Genomic DNA, 24518 nt, shown 5'->3' with positions numbered 1-24518 from the left:
GGATGAGGCATCTTTTACAACTCTGTTACAGTGCAGTATTTGCAGTCGAAGATTTTTTAGATGTAGTTTGTTTTTAGCTGTGGAAGAGTGCAATGTCTAAATATATCTTTTATACTGCCTTGTTTTTAAATCTAAGTGCTTACAGCAACACAGTAAACCATATATATAGATATAGCAAAAATCATCATGAAAAAATGCCAAATAGCCTAGTTTCATGGAAATTCTATTTGTTAACTTTTGTTTTCCCCTCTAGGGGTCCCAGATTTTGTGTCACTCATTCAACAGCAATACGAATGGCCAGTGCAGAACTGAAGCGTTGGCACACACACCAGGAGAGACCAAGGGTAGACATCGATCCTTTCCCACAAATGGTATCATTGCTGCCACTGAGACCTAAGTCTTGCCTGCCCAGGATAACACATTTCCATCCTCAAGTAAGTAGGTTCCAGTGACAACACTGAGAAACAAAGCCTGGTCCCATCAAAAATTATGGTAAAACTCCTCGAATTCAGTGAGACAAGGATATGGTCCCTAATTGCYACCAAGTCATGATTTAGTAAGAGAGACCTGTTTCTTGCAGATGATCAAGTATAAAAATGTAAAAAAATACTATATTTTAAGCAACAGCTTAGCATAAACTGAATCAAGTTTATGCTATTCTCAGTTACATGCTCACTACTTCACAAGTCCTTTAGAGAAATATTTTAGGTAAACATCCTCCAAACTACATTATATATGTAGCAAAGCATATTCTGCCCTTCAATCAGCCTTATCTTAATCCAGGGTAATTCTTACAGCTTCAGCAACATTCCCCTAAATCTCCCCTTCTGTTTATAAAAAGTGCAGAGCTCTGCTCAGTTTCCATCACCACAGACTTTCAACGAGCCACACGTGGGATGTATTTTCTAGAGAGGGCCAGCATGTATCATGTAGGTGGCCAATCCAGTTGTGCCTGTTCTTCCTTGGGAGCCTGAATTTGAGAGTTGGCTCCAATGAAAGCTGCAGAGTTTGAGCAACAAGAGTGTCAAACCTCAGGAGAGAAGGTACTGGAACAATGTGACTCCAGGGTGTGGTTCCAGTATCAAGAATTGGAGGGTCTGTGTCACAGGTCTGTTCAAATACATCCCAATACTTTGAATTGGATAGTTTTAGGTTACTATATATACATATATACATACATATATACATATATACATATATATGTCTATCTGTATATATATACATATATACATACATATATACATATATACATATATATGTCTATCTGTATATATATACATATATAAAACTTACTAAAAAAGAAGGTAATTAATGAAGATAATAGATGGAAAACAGTAGGATATATTTCCTGCTCAGAAGAAGAAGGGCCCAGGAGCCAGGTTCCTGCTGAGCTCAGTAGGAGTGGGAGCCAGAGAAAGTTATGTCGGACTGGGCCAATCTGGCCCTACAAGGTGTGCTGTGACCCAGGAATAGAGGCAGGTCAGGGGGACAGGATCTGTCTCTGCAGGGTTTCCTGAGCTCAGCACTTGGAGGAAACACTGTTCTGGCACCCACAGCTCTCTCAGTTGATCAACTCTTTCTGCCAGCTGTTCTGCTGTGAGAAAACTGGACTTCTGAACCTTTTAGCTCTACAGTGCTTGCAAGCGTTTATAAAGCACAGCAAGTCAGGCTGAGTTTCTAAAGGCACTCTGGGTGCAACTCGTATCCCCAAAAGCAGTAGCATGATTTTGCTCAAAGTTTTGAGATGGCAAAATGCTCCCTTTCRTCTTACTCTGAGCAGTGACTGTATCTGATTTTGAGCTGCTTAAGGTGTTCTTAGTATAAAATTCACAAAACATTGCTCACATTTTCGTCACCTGAYGTCCTTGTTATGCTGTACATATACACATTCAATATTTATACCTGTTTGAAATGTAATTTTTAAGCTATATTGATATTGTATTTTATGTATTTTATACATACACATACACATTGTATATACAAATATACAAATATATAGCATATATAATGTATAAATATACCATGTGTGTGTGTAATTTATATATAAACACATTATATATTAAAAATGTATATAAATTATTAAGTTGTGCTGAACAACTTCGGAAGGGAAGCATTGTGAAATTTGCAATTTTACATATTATTATTAAAAAGGGAAACAAATTGTCCTGAAAACCCTTTAATTATCTAAAGTAGTTGGTGTTACTAGTTAATTAACTAGAATAGTTAGTGTTATCTAGAGTAGTTAGTAATGAATTAAAAAAAGCAAAGTGGAAAAGAAATCTGAGTTGCTCTGTTTTTCTGCTATGATTTTAGAGAAGTAGAACTGGCTCACCAACAACTTTATTTAAACTAGCTACACCAGATTTCTCTTTGAGGAGATCATCAAGGCTATCAGCTACCCTGTCACCAAGTCCTAGCCCTCAAAAGGATAATGATTCTAGCAGTAAAAAGAGGTGGGTACAAAAGCTGTTTGTGCCTCTTTCTGTACCTCAGATATTTATGAAATGCTTTTGGATCATTCTGTTTTGATGAACATGTTTGTTTAGCGCAGTGCTGTTTATATGTTGTTTAGTACAGCTTGCTGAAGCATAGTTATGCTATAGACTGCTTGCTTGGGAGATTTCTTCCTGGTAGAATAATTTGTGTACTATTCAATGTGCTATTTTACCTGATTCACACCCCGTCTTAGTTTTTATTTTATAARCAGTTCTAGTCTTTCACCAAGTAGGTATTGAACATCTTTCTTTGTGGTTCTAGGCCAAAATCAGTAAGCAGTGACATAATTCGTGGCTTAGCTTTGGATGAGATTGCAGACTCAGAATACAAGGGTGGTAGAAAATACACCTATGCTGAATTGCTCCAAGTAAGTAGCACTTAAAGATTTTATGTGTCTTGAATGACGGGTTAAAACTTTTTATTCTGTAGTATTAAAGGGAATATATTAAAGTCAATGACTTCTGTAAATTGGTTTCATTATGAAAATGTCATTGCCTTGTACAGAGATGTAATTAAAATGTCAGAAAATTCTGTGTGGTATCTGTCATCTACTTGATAAGAAATCATAGCATGTACAGAGGTTTATTTTCACTAGAAAGTGTTGATCTTTTCCATGGTGACCATGCGCTCAGTGGGCTATTGTGGAAAGTCATTGGATGAACGCTTCACTGGAATGATTGCCTAGGAAAGTATACCAGGCTTACAGTGTAASTAAGAGCTGAATCTGGCCTAGAAAGTCATTAAAATAGTAAAAATCATAAGAGGAAAATGTATCAGTTGTAAAATTCCTCTTTACTGCTTGCATACTCAATTCTTTGGTTTGTTGAATTATTGCCTGCTAAGCAAGCTTTCGATCCAGAAAACCTCAGGAGGGACAGGCTGCACAGAAGACTCTTTTCTTAATAACTCTTAAAAGGTGACAAATAGAGCATGTGGGATGTCAAGATTTGGCAATTTAAAATAYATCCCAAACTTTTCATGTCTGTGGAATGTTCCTGAAACAGCTTGCTGTTTTAGAGATATTGATACCCATGGTCTCACAACTCAAAAAGCATACTATGAAATTTGAGCTTGCTTCCACATACGTGGACTAGGTTGATCTGTTGAGCACATCATTGCTTTTTTCACATCAAAACCATTCTTTGCTTATTACTTCACTGAAATAATTTTCTTTTGCTGTGGCTGTTGTTAATTTTAACTGAAGAGAAGTTTCTTACTGTAATTAGGGGAAATTTATAGTTGGAAACTTATATTGAGGAAATGTTCACAACATGAACATGAGCTTTTATACATCTTCATCATGTAGAGTTTATCTGTGGCTGATAGGAGSAAAATACTATTCTCTTACACCTATAGGGCTGAATAGGAACCTACAAACAAGACCCTACATTTCGCTACCCCAATATGATATAGAGGAAAATGTGGGTTTSTGTAGTTTAATGTCATATGGGGAAGTGGCATCTTCCTGCTCTGTATCAGAGGCCTGGCTTCCTCCCRTCCTTTTTCATTCTCACTATTTGGAAAGAAGCTGGTTGTTGGCCACCATGCTCACCTGTTCTTGCTTCTACCACCACCAACAGCCAGCTTGACTTCTTTGGGATCATCAAAAGCTAAATTATTCTGTTGCAAACTCCTCTGGCTTCTGTGTTAGTTTTGAAAAAAATGGATATATTCTTCCTCAAATGCTTCTAGTAGAAGGCACAGGTCAGTAGAGGGCAGAGATTTCCTGTCCCTAACATGTTCATGATTTTGATGCTGACTTCAATGGTGTAACTCCAAGAGAAGTAGCTTTTGTTCCATGATAACTGATTGCTCTGAGGCTTGAACCAAAAGTTGCCTTTAAACTGTTAGTTTAAAATGTATGTTAGTTTAAAATGCAGTAGCCTGAACGAAGGCAACTTTTGATGGTAGGCTACAGTGCTAAGCAACTCAGTTTACTATCCTGGGCATTACTGGTTCAGAGCTAAGGAGATAATGATGGAAAAAATACTAGGATTGCTTTCCTGTTTCAAGTATCGAGGAACCACCTAGGGCTAGTGTGGTCATTTTGCTATTCTATATGCCTTCAGTCATCAGATTTATTTCACCAAACACGAATATTTAGTGGGAAAATAGTATGGAGCGTTATGATCAACTGCATATGTAGTAGAAAATGGAGCCTGGTTTCCTGGGATGAAGATACTAATTGAACACACTGCATGACCCTCCATTGCAATGTACTGACATTTGAAAATAATGAAAGCCTGTTATTCCTTGTTGTATAATTATATTTTATTTCCCCAGGGGAAAAGTGCTGCTGGCAGTGCTGTCCTAGGGGGACCAAGAATGGAAAGCATGCTGCAGTCTCTTTATTTGGAGAACAGAGCAGGCTACTACTTCACACACTTCTGCGAGAAGTCAGGGAATAAGGTATGAGCATTTTCCTACCCTGTGATAATTTAGTGACTCAGTGCCAAGTTATAGAGGGCAGCCAGGCTGAAAAAATAATTGGAGAAAGAAAGATTGATGACTGGATGAATTATTACTTGTGAGACTACAATCCCTCAACAACAATAAACTGTTCGTGTGTATATTGAAACTAATGACAGGTCTTAACCAAACTGTCAGATCCTAACTGTCTCAGACCTATTGGAAATCTGATTGTACCATCAGGGATAAAAAAAGACTAATCATTTTTAGAAACTAGCCTTTAACTTGGCAGAAAAAATGAGGTCTTAACCCACAAAAACATTTTTAAAAAAGATGGAAAATCTGCTATGCTATTACTCATGATAATCTGCCTCCTTCTTACTCGCTGGGCTAGTGATATCCAAAATCTCCAATGTTTTAAGAACGTTCTTCTGCTTCCACGAAGCTTCTTGGATTTCTGAGAAACATAACACTATTTCTTCTCTGCAGTCAGCAGACTCATCATTCATTGCTGGGTGTAAACTGAGGATTGGTTGGAACAAGTGATCAATCTGAGTCAGTGTTTAGTGGCTTTGCAGAAACATTGAGTCTTTACCGGCGATTTCAATGCAATCAAGATGGACATCTGTTCCACTGCTGGCACAGCCCAGAATCCAGCAGCAGTAGCTAGAAATGCCTTTGGCTACCAGAAGGCAAGAGCCAGTATTTCCAAAGCTTAATACCTTAAGCTGAAAATATTAAGTGTATTAGAACCTTTATAGAACCTATAAAGAAACCTTTATAAAAATAGGTTAAATGGGTGTAAGTTGAAACACAGGAAGTTCTGTCTCCAGGTGAGGAGGAACTTCTTCACTGTGAGGGTCACAGAGCCCTGGCACAGGCTGCCCAGGGAGGTTGTGGAGTCTCCTTTGGAATCTTCAAAATCCTATGCCCCATGGTCTGGTTGTCCCTGCTGGAGCAGGGGGTCGGACTAGATCTCTAGAGATCCCTTCCAACCTCAACCATCCTGTGATTATGTGAAAAGTAGCTTTTTTTTTTTTTTTTTTTTTTTTTTTTTTGGTGGGAGATAAGTACCTACATGCTGTCTGGTATTTACAAGTGTCAAGCTCCTTAGAAGACTGTTTTTTTTAGGTGTTGCCTACACCCGTGGAACCTGTTTCAYTCATCTGCTAGGTCTGACAGGCTACAGTTTGTGGTGCAAAGTTCCTCACACTTATCTTTTTGGAATGCCCTCTTCTAGTGTCCAGTAATGGGCCTTTCGGCACATTTGTAAGATCCACACCCCATAAGTACGTGATTAAAATAACAGGGTTAAGGAAAAGATCTAGGCCCCTTCTTCTGAAAGATCTTTTGATGTTTATTTGAAATTACGAAGTGGGGCCAAGATTCTGTGCCTCAGAAATGTATATAATAAAATCGTAATGATAGTCACGGTAACATATGTCAAGTACATGGTATTTAATTGTTTTGATTATTGCTGTTCTAGCATGGCACAAATTCTGCATGTCCATTATCAGCATTTCTTCCTAAGTGTTGGCTTTATGCCATTGAAATGTGGTTACTCTTCAAATGTTAACAACAATGTTAACAATTTTAATGGCAAATTATGCACAAAGGATACAATAAAAGATAGAGTATTACAGTGACAATGCCATTAAAAATGTTGTCCTTCTGCCAGTATGCAACAGAAAATTAAATCCATCTAAAATTGAGCTTGATTTATGGTTACCCCAAGGAGCTAAATAATTACTTGCACTGGTAACTCAACCTCCTATAAAGTCCTGATATTTGTGTAGCAGAAACTTACTTTTTTTTTTCCCCTTTTCATTTGTAGTTGTGGGAGAACAGTGCGTACTTTTGGTTTGACCTACAGGCTTATCATCAGCTTTTTTACCAAGAAACTCTTCATCCTTTTAAAATATGCAAGCAAGCTCAAGTAAGTTGTAAATAATGTGTTTTCCTTTCACAAATACATTTGTTCAGTGTAAGACTGAAGAGAAGACAGGAGGTGGAAAGGCTTCCAAATCTTGACAACTAACACCAAAGTAAATCTGGGTTGTGGACAATAAAAGAAGCTCTTTGGATTGTTACCATGGAATTTCTTGATTTAAATGTGAAACATGCAGATTTGATTTCTAGGCTCTGCTGTCTGTTCCCAGTTTTATCTGTTATGTTCAGTTTACCTAGTCTCCCCTTTGCTAGTCTGTACTGAATTTGGAAACTGTCTGTTTAGTGTTAATGTTAGCGATAGAATTTTTTATAAAGAAGCTAATAGTACTGTACCTTTCTTTCCATATTCTGTGYGGGTTAGAATGGCAAGTCTTGCAGCCCAGATCTCAGATAGTGACCTTAGCCATGGAAAAGGAAGTTATCAGTCCTGGTTTTCCTTTCCTGAGTGTCAAGGTGTCATTATTCTCCTTACACAATTTCTCCCCTCTACTTGATCTTTAGTCTCTCATTTACTGTCAAGGAGCTGATATTGCCTATAAATAACTGCTCTTAACTGAGTATGCACTTTAAGTCTTGCTACAGAGTAAGAATAAACTTATTTACCACAGGCCATGAGTGCTGATAGCCATGGCTGACTGCAGACCAGTAGGATGCTGCCAGGAAGGAGGCTGCAGCAGTGTGATATCACTTGAAGCATTCCAAGTAACTTTTAAAACAATTTTTTTGGGAAACTTTGGTCTATTTTCCTSTCTAAGCCTGGTGTAGGAGTATATCCTATCTGCATATTTGAATATATGTTGTAATAGAGCAAAGTTGCTTCACATGTCCTTGGAAYAAACGTCTGTACAAGGGTGCAGAATAGTCCCTTTGTATGGCTAAGGTTGTTGAGCATCTGGACTTCCTTGAATTTGTCTTTTGTTTTTCAGCTTGAAAGTTTCACTAGGGCAAATGACAGAATTCTGCGTATTTCTCCAGAGTTCCCACCTGAATCACTGTTAGTTATTTGGAAACTCTAAACACAGATTGAGGCACAGATTCCTTCCTCTCTCTCATCACATACTGGCTAACTTGAACTGCTGTCATTTATTTCTCCCACTCTACTTATGGCCTGATGCTAAGGGCATAAGGCTTTGAAGGCTGTCCTCGTGTTAATCCCTAAAACTGCTTGTTTTGCCTCAGTATCTGCCCAGTATATGTGCATGGTGAGCCAGTTCACATCAGGTATGTAGGCTTATTGCCTCCCCCACACTCCTCCAGCTCTGTCACAACATTTACTTAAGAAGCTGGAGCAGCACTTTGAAGCAGCCTGGCCTTCTTCTCCCAGTCCTTGCATCTTCAGAGCTGAGCCTCTGAGCTTGCTGCACACTTAACTAGATAGTCTTTTGGGAACCTTGGCGGGGAATGCTCTTCTGGGAGAAGTCTGGGTTATGTGATTTATTTGTCTGTTTTCCAAAGTCTTAAAACATCTTTGCGACACAATAATTTTAAAATGTTATGAGGAAAAACACTAACAGTAAAAAAGAAAAGCAAAGATGCTAATAACTAAGTAGTCAGTGTTGCTGCTCGTGTCTGTTCCCTATAATGACCCTTAAGGTTCCACTCCAGAAGTGAATCCTTGCATGGTGTTCTGCTCCAGAGACAGCATCGTATTCGGTTAACCTGCAGATAAAGGGAAACTGTTAAGACGTTGCCCAGTTGTGACAATTCAGTCCTGTTCCTGGACCAAGAAATGGGAGATTCAACAGCAGCTTAGGTGAATCCCGTTTTTCATTAAGGAAAGTTATGCTAACTTGCATTTAATGTGGCATTAGCAAGCTTAATTAGCTAGCTTAATTAAGTAAGCCAGCTTGCTTAATGCTTGGTAATCAGAGAGTTAGGGTATAGCAGAGATATTCTGTGTAAAGCCAAAAACATGATAAATTTCTCTTTATTTAAACCAAACCTAAACTGTCTTCATGTGCTTTTTATTGTAGACTGAATCTTAGGATTTGATCCATGACAGTTTAAAATGATGTTCTTTTAATTTGTTTTAATTTTACACCCAGCTTTGCACTCTTTTTTTCTTTTTCTTTTTTTTTTTTTTTTCCCCCCAGTGGTTGCATGACTGAAAATTAAGGCTGTTGTCTTTTTTATTTTTCTTATCTTATTTCCAGTGCTGGCCTGGTGGTGACAGCAGAACATCACACAATAAGGGTTACCAGGCAATTGTAGAGGGCTACATACACATAGCCATTAAAGTAAATACATCAAAACGAAATATGTGAAACTGTTCCATTAGCATAACTAACAGCTGAAATGTAACATAGCAAATCAACACATGTGCTGCAACATTTGGTATCATTCTCAAGTTTGCCTTTTAAGGCTTCACAAAAATTATTCTTGTTTTCACTGGAACAGTTAAGAGTCAAGCTGCGTCCAATCTACAGGGTCTGCTTATAGAAAAGATGCCTTCCCAAAATCTGTGCTCACCTTTGGCACAAAAAGACAGTTATTCCAAGTACTCCTAAGAGAATGCAGATCAGATTCTACTAGTACATCGTCATATATATTCTACTATTTATTACAGAAACAGACATGCAAAGTATTTTGTATGTGTTCTGCCTGTTTCCTGTTAGAAACAAGAACGACCTCTGACTGCTGTGTTTCTGCTACTCAGTAATTCATTTGCGAGGTATTTTTTRTCTCAGTTTTATGACAGAATAAGGAAGTGCATTCTGAGGTGTATRTTCATTCATATGGCGGTGGAAAAAAAAATCAAAACAAAAAGCTATAGCGAGAATGAAATCTGATGCAGAAGAAAAATGATGGGTRCCAGTAATCATCTAAGAATGTAGTGGTTATTCATTATAAACATACACACGGGAGTGTAAAATAACTCGAGAAAGAAAAAGAAAAAAGAAACACATGTCGTATGTTGCAATGAAAAATAGTTACTTAGAATTAGAAATTTTGATATATTTATGAGAAGTACAATATTTTAACACTAGAGCCAATTTAGATAAAGGGAGCAATCATTACTGTGAACTTGTAGGGTCAAACCYAAGATTTATGTTAGTGGAAAGTCATGGAAGGGATTAAGGTGGTTTAGCCTTTCCATTTAAGACCAGCCAGTGCATTACAGTCTTCATATCATACAATTTGGTCAGGCAGCTGCAGAATCCCTTCATTTAGAACAGAGTGAAATCCAGGTCCATGGGCAGCTCTGCAAATCACTTAAACTTAATTATTTTTGTTGTTTTTTTCTTCACCCTAGTCATTCTGAGATTGCTTATCGAAGTCTTTATATCTAGGGATGAATTCACATCAAAATCCAAGACATGAAAAAGCCCCAATTTGGAAATTCATAAACCAGAGCAAAATGTTAATCTGTATTTTCCAAGCATTTGGTGCCTTCAGATTTGTTTCATCATAAGCAATTTCAAGACACAAACTCTGACTGAATGTCCATATCTGGGTTTAAGTTTGGGTATATCATTTATTCTAATACATTTATAGGAAAATACATAGCTGAACAGATAGGATTTTTTTTTCTGTGTGCTACAAAAGGAAGAAAATATTGACTAAATGAAGCATTATGTGCATGTCATGTCATATGTATAAAATATTTGTGTGATTTTTACAGTCTTTAATGTGATTTTTTCTTTTTTCTGTTGGTCCTTTAGGACACTGGCCAATACTAAAGTTTCACTATTACACTGAGAATCAGAAAACCACAAAAATTCCAAAACATGCGAGTTAGACCGTGATTAATGAAAAGACTATGAATATTCTTTTTAAAAGGATACAATGTGTTCTTCTCTAAATCTCCCTGACTTTTGCCCAGCACTGAAGGTTGTGAACACATCCTCTTTCTTCCTTTTTTAGCATGTCTAGAATTCAGAACTGTTGGTCTTCACACAGTCCTTGCATTCAACTCAACGCAGATCTGTAGCTCTACCTGAACTTGGGGCTGGGAGCTCCTTCCCTTCTCACCCGAAACATCTGCAAGTGCATTCAGTCACTTGGCCACTCTGTGATGCTGTTTTTAGTACAGTGTCAAGTCCCATAACAATAGACTGAAGAATTTAAGGAGAAAGAAGATGGCATCATGCCCAATCCTTAGAGAATACCAATCTGCACCCTTTAAAGATGAAGAAGTCTATACAGCAGTGATGGATCTGGTCCTTTGAGTTTGGAAAAGTGCAACTTTTCCAACTCTAATTCTYCTCTAATAACTCTTCTAACTAATTCATCTGCCTTTAAATTTCTACTTGATGTGTGTGTTGCCAGCCCAAACTCTTATTGCTTATGGAAAAGAAATAGTCTGTTTTTATTATTTCCTTTGTTATGTCCTAGTGTCACATCTGAAATTAAAAGCTATAGAAGGGCAGTCTGCAGGTAGAGAAGCCTGCAAAGGCAGACCCTAACACAGTAATATACTATCACAGGACTGATATGAGCAGATTGTCAACAGTTTGGGTCAAAGCCTCTTAATCTGGGTAATTTCTGTTCCTGTAGACTGATTTTGTCAGCTATAAAGAAGAGTCGAAAAACACATTCGAGTTAATCCATTTCATGCAAAAATTCTAACAAGGGAAATAGGTTTTCCTTCCAAGGAAGATGTGGAGCTTTAATTCTGATTTTCTTTCCTTAAAATTGTGTTAAAGACAAACAGTCATTTAAGTAAACAGTTTAAATGTATGTTGAAATACTGAAGATCTATTTTGGCCCCTTTTCAGCAATTTATAGATCCCTTGTGTGGTTCTATGAGTCATAACAGGTGGGCTAATGTAGCCCTAATGCTAAGTAAGTTCATCAACCACTCCTTAAAAAGGCTATTTTTAGAGATACTAGATCTTTATATTGCTGAAATGTTTCTTTCTTATTTGGCTATGTTTTATGTTAAACATTTTGGATCAGATTAAAAGATGACACAACTGAAACTTTATTGGTTGTAAGGTTCTTCCTAATAACTTCCAAGGTTTGACATCACTAGGAATGTAATTAATGCTGTCTCTGCTAAATTTCAATTCATTTTGGGATTTTCTGAGAAAGGCATTTGTGAGGACAAATGTGATCTTGTTCTTCAGCTAAAACTCTCACAGCCATGATCTATCTCCTTGACCTCACCCTTACACCTGGTGGTCTTTACTAGGCTAACTTGTGAGTCATAATAGCCTCAAACCATTTCAGTTTCAGTGATTCTGTCATTGTAGAGAGGGGGTGGAACCTGCATAGCCAGGAAATATCCTAATTATCAGAAGCTCTTGCTGGAGGATGTGAGCTGCCACAGGTCCATGTTCCTCCGTGACGTATCATCAGGAGAGGGCAAAGGATCTATTTTCAATGGCTGAGGACCGAACCATTGCAGATGTAGTTTGGTGCTGTTTGAAAGACASAGTCTAGTAAATCAGAATATGATGTAAAGCAAATAGAAGTGTAATTATTTAATGTACTTATTTTTTTTATCCAACTGTGCTAGAACGGTTATAAACATACACATGAGTATAAAACAAACAGTTGTAAACATACATTAATATGACAGTACTATTACTTGAAAACAGAGCAGATAKGCTGCTTCTCTCTACTGCTTTGATTGTCTGCTAGTTAGGGAAGGATTTTAGTCACCCTAATTCACTGAGAGAACAGCTGATGGACTCACCAGCTGGAGCGAATTGGTGCCACCTCTCAAAGAAATTCTGATTTACACTAAGAGTCTGATCTCCAAGACTGACTCTGTCTTGAGAATTAGCTGGACTTTGATGATGTAAAAAAGGGAAAACATTTAAAAGTATGTGAATTTTATTATGGCAGTATTTTTTTTTCCTTGATTTCCTAGCTGCAGTCAGAGTAAAAGATATTCTTAAAATTGTTCCTATTCCATTTTTTTCTGACTTTTCAACATTCCATTATATAACAATTTGTGAAACATTGAGAGAAAAAAAGCTGAATTTGATTTGGGTGACTTTGAAAAAAAATCTTTCTTCAAAATAAATTTTAAAAATGTCTCTGCTTCAAGCATGAGTCAGTAGTGGAAATGGAACATAGTAAGTTCAGTTTTTCTCTCTTTTTATATGTTTGAAAGACTGCGATAAATCTGGTTATGATTTATACCCCAGTTCTACACTGGTATCTCCTATTATGGATCTTGTACCATACTGGAGTGCCACCAGTGTCCAAGGCAAGACAGTGTCAACACAGATTGACATCTTCTTGTTTTCATTAATTTTAATCTAAAAATTACAAATTCCAATCTATTGTTAATTCAAACAGAAAAAGTAAGAATCATGTACAAGTTGGCCAGGCATATATTTTGTAGGAGTTACATTCAATCTTATTGAATGTAACTAATAATCAAACAAATATCTCTCTCCATGCAAAGTTTACACTGTGCATTATTTTGCAATCTAACCATTTTAACAAATGGGAGTAAAAAYGGCAGGGAACTCAGTAGTTACTGAATTTTAGACAAAATAGTAACATAGATAAAAACAAGATAGGTGTGATTAGATGTCTATCTAGAATATATAAAGGACTGTGAGTGACAAGTATATAGCAAGTCTCTCTGGTAGACTGTGATCATTAGAATGGATAATGATTAAGAAATACTTTTTTTCTCCCTCCCTTTTACTGTAGTTTCTTTATGCAACTTACATTGCTCCATCTGCCACTATGGACATTGGACTCCGTCAGAATAAGAAATATGAGATTTATAAGAATATTGACCCAGCTTTTGAGGATCTTTTTGACCCAGCAGAAGAATACATTCTCACTCTCCTGCTAGAACCGTGGATGAAGATGGTAGAAGAAGACAGATGCACTTATGAAAAGGTAACTAATCTGGAGGACACTGTGAAGGATTCTTATGTCTGGGGAAGAAAAAATACAAAAGCCTTCCTATAGCCTCTGCTCAGTCCCACCTATAAGTCCATTGCATTTTCAGTCAGGAAGAGAGAAATATTGCAGGCTGTTTTGCTCCTTCCCTCCCTTCTATGCTGATCCACAGACAGTCTGGCTTCATCACGAGAGCARACCTCTCCAAAAGGATGATGCAGGTCTGCAAATTAGGGAGGAATGTATCTTGCTAGGGCAAAATTTCTCTTTGCACTCAGGGAGTGTCATGTTTCTGCAATCACGCTGTTGATTAGAAGTCATTTCTTGCCATGGATAGCCCAAGAGCCTTTTGTGTTTCCAATGATTAGCAGAAAAGAAGTAGGTTTCTAGAGTGTCAATAGTGTGATAGGGTCCACAGTTAACTGTATTTCTTGGTGTTCAGAATTAAAAGGCAGCTTAGGAGGGAATCACATACTGTGACCCAACTGTATTTGCCCCAAATACTGTTTTTAGATAGCTGCCAGACTGTGGAAGGGCTAACTGGGCTCTGCAGGCTCCTGAAATAGGTGGGTCAGTGGCATGTGTGGGTCTACAGAGAGTCTGCTGAAGGTTTGGGCTGAGCAGGTGCATGCAGCTAGAGGGGAAGGCTGCAATTCTCACTTTGCTTTTCACAAATCAGAATAAGAAATAGCTCAGGTGCTGGGGAAGGGCAGTGGGTAATGTGGCTTTCTGCTGCCTGTAAACTTATGACTGTAAGGAAAAATGCTGCTTACAGATCCTTAAACTCTCTCTTTTGTATATGGAAGCTTCTTGCAAAGGAGAACCAGGAGTTGGAGGACAGTAAGTTATTTCTTGTTTTCCATTTCTTTCACTGTGATCTAAGGTGTGAAACATCTTTGCTTGCGGAGGGAGCAGCGTCATGTGCTTCTGGTACATCTGTCAGTGTGTCGTGGGARCATACACTCATTACTGCCTGCAAAGTGTGTTAAGATCCTTCCATGGAAGTTTTGTAGCATAATGGGTTATTTTTGCTTCTGCTAGGATATTGTCCATATATATGTCCATATATATTGTCCATATATAGACAGAACAGCAATGCAAATTCAAAACTGTGAACGGCCTTTTAGGCCTATTAGGTGGTGACTGGCACTAGATCTGTAAGGGCAGAATATGAGAGCAGGACAAACATGAAGCAATATTGCCAACTTCCAGCACTTTGCAGCTAAGGCAGTTCAGGAAATAGAGGTTTTATCTATTTCTCTGTTTGCGTGTTTTAATAGTTTTTAATGACCCTTCCCTTGCCATGAAGTTATATAATGCTTTCTGAGATGTTTTATATTTACAGCCTCAATATAGCAATGACTTCCACAGGAGCTGGTGAGAAGAATGCTTAGTTAGGGTTTGTTTTTAAACTTCTTGATAATTTTGTCGGATGCCCCAATTTTATGTTATAACCAGTGGCACAGAGAAACAATGAACACTTGTTACTAGTCACATTCTCAGTGTCATTCCTGTTTTTATGTTTCTGTTTTATCCCACTTCAATTAATTCTCTTGGAAACTAAAGAATCCCTGACTATTTAACCTCCCATTTGACCTTTAGTTTCCTTGTCTCTGTTATACACTWTATGTGTTATATTCTGCATGTGTTTTACATTCTTTTGACCAAATGCAAGCAGTACCAAAGATATGGATGCAGGACRGACTATTCAGTGGCATAATGATGTTTTCCCTTTTTCACTGTATTCCTTTCCTAACTATTCCTACCAGTCTAACTGCCATTTGACTCCTGGTGAACTTTGAGTGCACGTGCAAAATGGAAGCAAATAGCCATCTGCAATGACTCCGAGATCTTTTTACTGAGTAAAACAGCTCATGTAAGGCTCTAATTTGGAGCCCATTTGAATTACTTAATGTTTATTGTAGTTGAATTTAGCTGGCCTTATCATGCAGACGCTAAGTATCCTGCAGCGCTTCACAGTCAATTTAGTTTTTTGCTCTGTGGGACTGCTCTGCAAACGTTTTTCTCTTCTCACTCACCTCCTTTTCCAGATAATTTCTGAATGCGCTTAAAAAACAACCCCAGCACAGATTCCTGGGAGACTCCAAAAGGAACCGCACCCCATTATGAAAGCTATGCATTTATTTATGGCTTTTTTTTTTAATTAATTCACAAGGGATCTTCTGTGTCATCCTGTGATAACTTAATTTCCTTATGAAACTTCAAAAGTTTGAACACTGTTAAAATTTTCAGAATGATACATGTTAATCCAAACATATTTGTGCCATATTCTCTTCTGAAGTTTTTAGTCTCTTTTCATCTGAGAAAGCCACTTCAAATACAATTGCTTATGAGCCCTAAAATACCATGTAATGGGTTGACATTTTCATTAATATGAAATTTTATTTACTTTCTGCCAAATTACTGTTACTATAACCTCTTGTAAATATTTTTCAATATATATAAAGAATACTATGTCATCTAATATCTGTTGCAAATGCTCATTGAGTYGCTTCATCTGATCGGCTGCTTCTGAATGCTCTTTAAGTAAATAATTTTTACTGTTTCTGGTAATGGGAGAACTCCTTGCAAATAAAAATTTAAATTATAAAGTCTTGTTTTATGTTAATTTAATGCTTGTGTCAGGTTATATCTCCTGAAGTTAACTGAASGAGTACTGCCCTTTCACTTTAGATGATGATTTGCAAGGGTTCAGTTACGTGCAGGCTTCAATACCCTGCAAACACAAACTTCTTAATCAGAGCATGCAGAATAGAACAAGATCCTTTTGAATACACAATATATTTGATTGTGAAGAGTTATTTTACACGGACATAGAATGACCTGCACTATGAGGCAGGAGCCTCTTTTCTGAGGAACGTCGTGTTGCAGGATGCATTAGGCACTCTTCTGAGCACGGAGAGCAGGTCTGCACTGTGTTTTGTCCCTGCCTCTGCTCTCCTGCTTTTTTCTCTCCTACAGCAGCATATATTCAGCCTATAGTGAAACGAGATATTTTATTAAGAATTAGGTGAGTGCAAAATTGTTTATTTGGGACATAGTATGTATCTACATTTTTATCTTTAAGCAAAATATGAMAACAGGGGAGTTGTTTATTATTGACTCTCGTCATGCTTTTATCTATACTCTGTTTAAAGTTTGTGAAAAATGCTCTGAATTRTTTTTGTATTTCCTTTTAAACTACATTTTATTTAAATGAAAGAATTCCCCAAAGCTCCGAAGAACAGTGGAAGAGAGTTACACTAGCCTGAAGGCATTCAGATAGCACKGTGATTAGTGTGCTATTTACACAAAAGCACAATGGATATCAATCTAAAAACTCTCTTCTCTATTTTGCACATAAATTCTTGTGTACTTTCTAATCTTTGTAAAGGGATTGCTAATCAGGATGCTAATTGATTCATTTTTGCTAAATATCCTAACCCTTCATTTGAAAGGGTTGGTTGTCTCAGAGGTTCACCAAACTATCTTTTATGCATCTAATCAACTATTTGCACATAACATGAAAAATGAATCAGGTTATATGCATACTGCTTCTAATTAAATTTAAAAAATGTCATGAGTTCCTACCATGCAGAATTTATTATATTAAGACATTAACTGATACAAAACTGAGGGAGAGATCGTGACTGAGAATCTGAAAGTTTTCACTTTAATTGTTTATACGTTCTAGTAAGGCGTCTTCCTTGTCTCAAATTGTATTTCTGAAAATACGTGGCACCCTATCTTGTGTCACTTCCCACTGAGGAATAGTTTCAAGACCTGGAATTTGTGTATACCTTTCAAGGGATAGTTTCAAGACCTGGAATTTTGCCTCACTATGGCACTGGAGATAGGCACACATAAAATGTGAGGTGGGCCTGGCATGCTTGATCACATTATAAATAATTTTTTTTATTACAATGTTCATCCCTTAAAGATGCAACTAGACTATTCAGATGTATTCTATAGAGCTTCACATGTGATTCTGCACAGATTTAAAATCAAATTTTGTTCTACCAGAGCTTTTAATTGATTCATCTGTCACAGGGATGTGACTTCAAGTGTCTTCTAAACATCTGTCTCATTACTGGCAAATGCATTCCTTTTTTATCCACTGTCATTGGCAAGTTGCCTGCCCAGTTCTCCATCTTTCTATAACGTGTACTGTGCAGATGACATAAGATATTATTTTTATTAGGTGGAGCTGGTGGAAGAAACTCGACAGCTGGACTCCGTGTACTTTAGAAAGCTCCAGGCTTTGCATCAGGAGAGTGTTTCCAAGAAGGATGAGGTAACACAAGTACCTATTAACAAAAACAAACTCTTTTTCTATCAGAGAGGGTTAACACTTTGAGTATCAGCAATGAGAGAGTGTCTGCATGCCAGTTTGGAGAAGCGAAACGTCTGATTTCCACTATTCATTTTGTGGAATGATTGAAAGCCACCATTATGTTAATTGTGAATTTAGTTCTTCTGTCAGTTGCATCAATATCAGATCATTTTATGGTTGGAGTTGATGGGATAGTTTCCATTAAAGTCTGTGGAATGTATTTTCAGCCCTTAATCTTGAATAAATTCCTCAATTTCAAGTAAATTACAGTTATGTATTGGTTTATTTGATTATGGAAACGGCACCGTCTGATACGTTTAAGAAAACATAAAAATAAAGCTAATAAAGAAGAGGAGCATTAACACAATTTATTTTCTCAGCAATCTCAGAGCTGTTCTATGGAGACAGAAGTAATCTAATGTAGAATTATGAGACAGAACAAAATATACAGACAAAGAAATTAGTTATGCAAGTGAAATAATTTCTTTTACCAGAGTCCTGCAGCTGACACTGGTCTGCCAACTAGTCCTGATGTTCTCCAAAAAGATGAGCACTTGTATCAAGTTCCCCAAGAGCTGGCAGGTCCTAATCTGTATGACTTGATCCACGACAAACTGAAGTTAGAACAGTTTCGTGTTTTTCTTGATGAGCGTTCTGCTGGGTACGTTTTTTCATTATTTTACTCGTTTCTTCAGAAGAAATCTTTGCTGCTAATTTGGGTTATCTGCATCCTCCTGAATTTTGGGCATTTTTAATGCTCATCTGTATTTTGAAATACACATGCACATTTTTTTAGACCAATGAATTGTCGTAACTATTTTTATAAAAAGTGTCCTCTTATACAGTGATTTTCAGCCAGTCAACATTCAGTTTCTGCTATAATTAGTGGCAAACATCTGATAACAGCAACTAGCCTGTTCTGAGTAAAAGTTTATCCTTTTAGTGCAGTTTGAATTTGGTGTATTTTAAAAATTAAAGCTGGATGTTTCAAAAATGTACTAATAGAACACATTATTCTCACAGTGTGAGAGCAACCGCAGTTTTGTGTTTGCACTGAACAGAATTAAATTCCAGCTCACAGAACATAAAATTTATGTAGTGGTTTTGAATAGCTGAGCCCTCTTAATATTAAAAAAAAAAAAAAAAAGGCAAGTTCTAGTAGAAGTAAATGCAAATTTGTAACTACATTTTTTTTCTGTAGCCTCACACTAATCCCTGTTTTGTGAAATGTGAAATGTTACTGGATAAATAACTGCTAGCAAGTCCTTTAATTGTTACCTCCTTTAACTCAGGTTCCCCTGAACTGATAATTTTCATACTTTTATCACTTCTATATCGCTACTATTTTAGATTTGATGTTGGGCGGGTTTTTCAAAGACGTCCAGAGGGGGATATCTAGCACAGGGTCTGCTGGTCAAGCCTGCATGCTTATCTTCATGTTTTCTGCTTATCATCAGAGACTCCTTTTGCATTCAGAGGAGAAAAATAAATGTTTCAGGGCACAACTTTTCTAATTTTGACAGAACATCTAAAAAAGGGTTTGGATGAATCATACCTAAAAATGCATATTTATCTTCATTGATTACAAAAAGCTGTAGGTGATGAGCACAGGTGGAGTTTGCTAAGGTGCAGGTGCCTATAGTTAAATGAGCTTTTTGCCACTGCTGGTTGGAGTTAGCTGTGCAGACTTCCTGTCTAATTGTGCACAGGTGGGAATCACCAGAGACCAGGTCATCTCCTGAGATGGGATCCAGGATGGATACACTGAATAGTCTTTGTGACAACTCCGCTATCACTGTGATCCATAGCTTTTGAAAAAGTCTCCCAAAAGAAGCTTTTTAGTGCTGCATACAGATAGAGTAACTTTGAGGGACAGCTGGCATGCTTCTCTCAAGATGCCTAATGCTACTAAAAGTTGAAGGGATCCTAGAACCAGTGCAGTGCAGAAAATTTTGGCAACAAACAAAAAATGTTTAATTTRCCATGGCTGTTTGGCCAACTCCACAAGTGATGGAGGGCAGATTGTGGAGTACTTGCATGCAAGATCTGTTAAGAAACGTAATCAAGTTCCATTAGRTAATATTTTGTTAAATATATAGGATGTATTCACACACAATTGCAGGACAATTTGTGTTACTCTGTTTTAGTGAGTTATCAGTTTTGCCAGAATAGCTGATTATGCACATGTTCCTGGCTTATTGCATGTCTAAAATAGACCATATTAGATAAGCATTGGTAAGTGGCATAAGATAAAAAACCTTTAAGGTAATATGCTTCTTAAGAGAAAGATGGACACCCTTGGTCATCATGGTTAGATGACACAGGAGGTGACTCCTGTCACAGTAATCACAGTAAATCACAGTAATTTAAATTGCTTGCAAGTGGGTGAACATTCTCACATTTTGACAAACTGGCAAATCAAACTTTTTTTCCCTCTTTGAAATTTTCCAAATACTTATCAACAATTTCAGTCTTAATAGAATTTAAGTCTATAGGAGTTTCAAAAGACCTTTGAAAGGGGGCAGCTGTTCTGAAATCAGTTAGATGCTTTTGAAAGCTTTACTCATAGATTAATACTTCAAAAAAGCCAGTTGTTATTAACAGAATGGAAAGATGAAACTGATTTATCTGAATTTGCTGTTTCATATTTTATACTGCCAATAGAGTAAATATGCTCATTAAAATGGTCACAAAACTTCAAATGGTAAGAAGACACTGTCAGAAAATAGTCATATAAATTAAACTGAAATTTATTCTGTTCAGTTCAATTATTCTGTCATACGGTTATAGAACAAATTCAATATATGTTCCATTAAAGCAAACTCAGATTGATAATATACGCTCAAATTATTATGAATAATGTATAGATCAAGACTTGCATATGGAGATTATTTATCATTTACTATGAGTAATGAAATATGTAGTGGGATCAGTAATTTATGAAAAGGCAGACCACAAAAAGCCCTAGAAACAGAATTCACCATAAATTGTTTTTGTCTGCTTGCCTGTGGACTGACTCACAAGTTCTATCGCTTCACATGGGGTAGGAGAGGGAGATGATTTCAGGGGCTGACATTCCCAGCTGTCATTCCCACAACTTTCTCTGAAGTCCTTTAGCAGAGGAGGCAGAGCAGAGCAGGGGGGTGTCGACTCATCGTTTGGTGACTCTCATCCTGCAAKATCAATTCAATTTCCCTTTCATTTTTCATTGATTCCATGAGCTCTGCATTACGACTCTGAATCACAGTCCCCGCTGGATTTAGTGGCTGTAAATGGAAGAGRTTACTCCTGCCAAGGGTACTCCAGGAGGGACCCTGAGTGAGATMTCTAAGATATATTTTTGACCCATTTTTCAGCAAGTGCTATGGTCTTACGGCCATGGTACCTTGTTATCTAGCAAATAATAGCTGATATAAAATTTCCACACAGTTTGACCTGGTATTTAGGACTTGGACACTTTGTGGCTTTTGGCTAAACTAATAACTCCCTAGAAGGTTGATGAAATTGATTCAATATTGAAAAAAACACTCTGTTTAAATTTGCTCATAGCATGGATCTCAAGTGTTGGCTAGACATTGAACAGTTCAGAAGGATGCTCCACAAGGACAAAGAAAAAAGGGAGGAAAAATCTAAGGACATTAAAAACAAATACCTCAACAAGAAGTACTTCTTCGGACCCAAAAGCCCAGCGACCAAGGAACAGCAAGAAGAGGTACCAGTGAACAAAGTTGTTACAGTTGTCACACTAATAGCTGTCACTGAGATAAGAGTCCATAACCAGTTTTACCCCAACTCTTCCCCAAGCTATCTCAAGTGTTACCTGTATTTTTCACTAAAAGAYTAGTTCTGTTCTGGGGGATCCCTCCTTCCTCTTTGCTCCCAGGAAGATGATCTCTTAAACCCAGATCTGAGGCAACAGCCAGAAGATGAACAGCCCAGCTCAGAAGTGTAAAAAAAATGGCTTTAAGGTAGTTACCTCTTCCAGCTTTCTTTTTAAAGTGTGTACGTAACTAAGTCACAGACAGCAAGTCTGAGCTGTGGTCCTCCAATATATCACGATGCTTAAGAAACTTAGTCACATTGGGGTATTATTTGCTGGAGTCTGTGTTCTATTATAGGTAGGGACAAATGTAATCTGTTCTCTTTTATGAAAAGTACATATGAGCCTTGGGTAAGCATGCATTAAATGCTTTGCTTACAGTTAAGCTCATGCTTTGTTAAATCAAGTATGTAGTGAGATAAAGGACTTGCGGTATGCACAAAAGTTTATGTCATGTGTTTATTGTATTTGGATTGCTTAGCTAATGCGTTCAGGTGGAGGATGGGGACAGATCCTTCATGATCAGGTTTCTCCAGCAATTCTGCTGGAAATTCAGCAGTACGTCCAGAAGAGATTAGAAAAACAATGGTTGCCATTGTTTCTGGCAGAAGAACAACATGAGGCGGATGAAAAAGCAAAGGTATTTTTTTTTCTTTTTTTAACACCTGCAATACTTTCAGACATTGTCTTTTGTTTGCCTCCTAACTTGCTTTTGGGTTGAAATGGTTCAGAGGAAAAACAGCCTGTAACTTGCACTGAACTTAGATCGAAAGAGAAGCCCTAGCATGTACAGATTGAAGCATTTAGCTTGATAACTATGCAAGCAGTTCCTCTGAGGACTTAGCGTGGTTGACAGCATTATTGCTAGATGCTAGATCTGAAGAAGCTGGTGTTGCTCTGCTGCCAGCTAGCCTGCCGGGGCAGAAAGCAAACCTTGGCTGCACACAGGCCATGCACTACAGTGCTGCACTCTCAAGGTGCCTTTCTGTCTCATGCCATGTGTTGCATGTAGAAGTGAGGTGGCTTTGGTRTAGGATTTGCACAAGGGGACGAAAGAGCAAGCAAATGAGCAGACTTCCCACTCTGTACTAYCTCCCTCTCTTACGCTGTCCATGTTCTCCAACTCAGAGCAGCAGAGCCCATAGAAATGACTCTCAATCSTACGAAATTCTGAATTCTGCTGAATTCTGCTACATCTTAACTAGATCAGCTGCTACAAGCCTGGTTTCTTATTGGTTACTTTAAAAAGCTGCCAGGAAACTGGGAACRAGAAGGCTTCCACTCCTGCAGGCTCATTAAAGGCAAGAGACTGGGGAATGGGCTGACATCTGACTTTTTATTTGAGTACCTMTATAGTTGGGATCTCTGTGGGGACATCATCCTGCTGGTGACAGTTGCAAAAAGACTTGATTTTTGCAATCTCACAAGAGCTCTGAAAAGTGAATGTGACTGCAGAGGGATATTTGACAATTCACCAAGCAGACATATGCTGACATTGACTCACAAAAACTTTAAAATGATCACTTTGGTATCAAACTGTTCAAAAAGTTGCCAGATTTGCATATGGCCTGGATCTTTCCCATTGATTCAGAGCACCAAGCAATCTRAGAAGTACAGTTTCTGGTAAACCAAACCATAGTTTTAATACTTTCCCCTAAAGCAAAAATTCCCAAGCGTGTGCTCTTTTTAGCAGAACTCTGCTGTCCAGGCTGCCCTCCCCTGCGAGCCCAGCCACACCACCATGCGACCAGGTTAAGCTGCATCCAGCTCTAGCTAATGCCTCCTCTTGCACCTGCTGTCCTGCATCTGCGGGACGAGTAGCCCCTGCAGTTCGGAAAAATGCTGCATTACAGTCTAATAAGCAGTTTGCAGGAAATACATAATTTTAATGAGATTTTAGTCTTTTTCTAACTCCATTTAAGTCTCGCTGCTTTTTYTCTCTTTCTTACTGCAAATTCAGAGGATGAAAAGGTCCTTTGAAGAACGTACTTTAGAAGAAATGAAACCAGATGACATTCTCCACTTGGCTTCATATTTCACAGTGACCAAACACTCTGGGCATGCTATGTAGTCCTTATTCAGAAAATCTGCCCTTGATTTGAGGGGTATTTTGGCTACAAAGAAACTTGTGGGATCAAGTCTGTGTTTCTGATACAGCTGTCCAAAGGAACTAAAAGCATTTCTTATTTATATATACAAACATTATAGCCCCAAATCTCTTCGCAGTCTCAAGAGTCACTCAGAACAGGGTGGGTAAGGCAAACCAGTGAGAGAGAGCAATTTGCTTGCCATTACCTGTTGTATTCTCTGGCTCCCCGTCTTAATGATCAGATGCTCACTTTATAGTTTAACGACAAGGGTTGGTGTTCAGTTTGGAGCCACAGGTTTCATGTATCAAGAGGCCAAAGAACACGTATCATATCAGCTATTCTACCACTGTGGTCTCAATCATTATGGGGTGAACAATAAACAAGAGTTAGAAAAGACCATGATAATCTTTTATTCAACCATAGATAAGAGACATAGTTGAAGATCTTCTAATCCAGAAGAAGGAGAAGACAACTAGGATGTGGAAGGCAAGTGAAGTTTATTATACCTCTCGTGTCTACAATTTGATTCTTTCCTGTTTGTACCTTGCACTTCCTTTGCAATTCCCTGTTGACAATGTGAGGCTCAAATACAACTCCGGCAAAAGCA

General features: G+C 37.8%; 1 protein-coding gene across 1 annotated transcript in view; it reads left to right on the top strand.

Moving 5' to 3' along the window:
- The window catches only part of RGS22 (regulator of G protein signaling 22), a 61149-nt gene that overhangs the window by 23718 nt on the left and 12913 nt on the right, over positions 1-24518 (top strand). Inside the window, exons 10-20 of the mRNA XM_026050012.1 lie at positions 254-442; positions 2379-2453; positions 2758-2863; positions 4780-4905; positions 6740-6841; positions 13471-13665; positions 17870-17962; positions 18496-18662; positions 21551-21713; positions 22303-22461; positions 24335-24397. Of these exons, the coding sequence (XP_025905797.1) occupies positions 254-442; positions 2379-2453; positions 2758-2863; positions 4780-4905; positions 6740-6841; positions 13471-13665; positions 17870-17962; positions 18496-18662; positions 21551-21713; positions 22303-22461; positions 24335-24397 (1438 nt within the window). The remainder of the gene's footprint in view (positions 1-253; positions 443-2378; positions 2454-2757; positions 2864-4779; positions 4906-6739; positions 6842-13470; positions 13666-17869; positions 17963-18495; positions 18663-21550; positions 21714-22302; positions 22462-24334; positions 24398-24518) is intronic.

This window comes from Nothoprocta perdicaria, unplaced genomic scaffold (genome assembly GCF_003342845.1).
Source record: "Nothoprocta perdicaria isolate Ctin4 unplaced genomic scaffold, notPer1 scaffold_64, whole genome shotgun sequence".
NCBI classification, from domain to species: Eukaryota; Metazoa; Chordata; class Aves; order Tinamiformes; family Tinamidae; genus Nothoprocta; species Nothoprocta perdicaria.
Note: the sequence above shows the minus strand (reverse complement) of the source record. Positions and strands in the feature narration are given on the sequence as shown.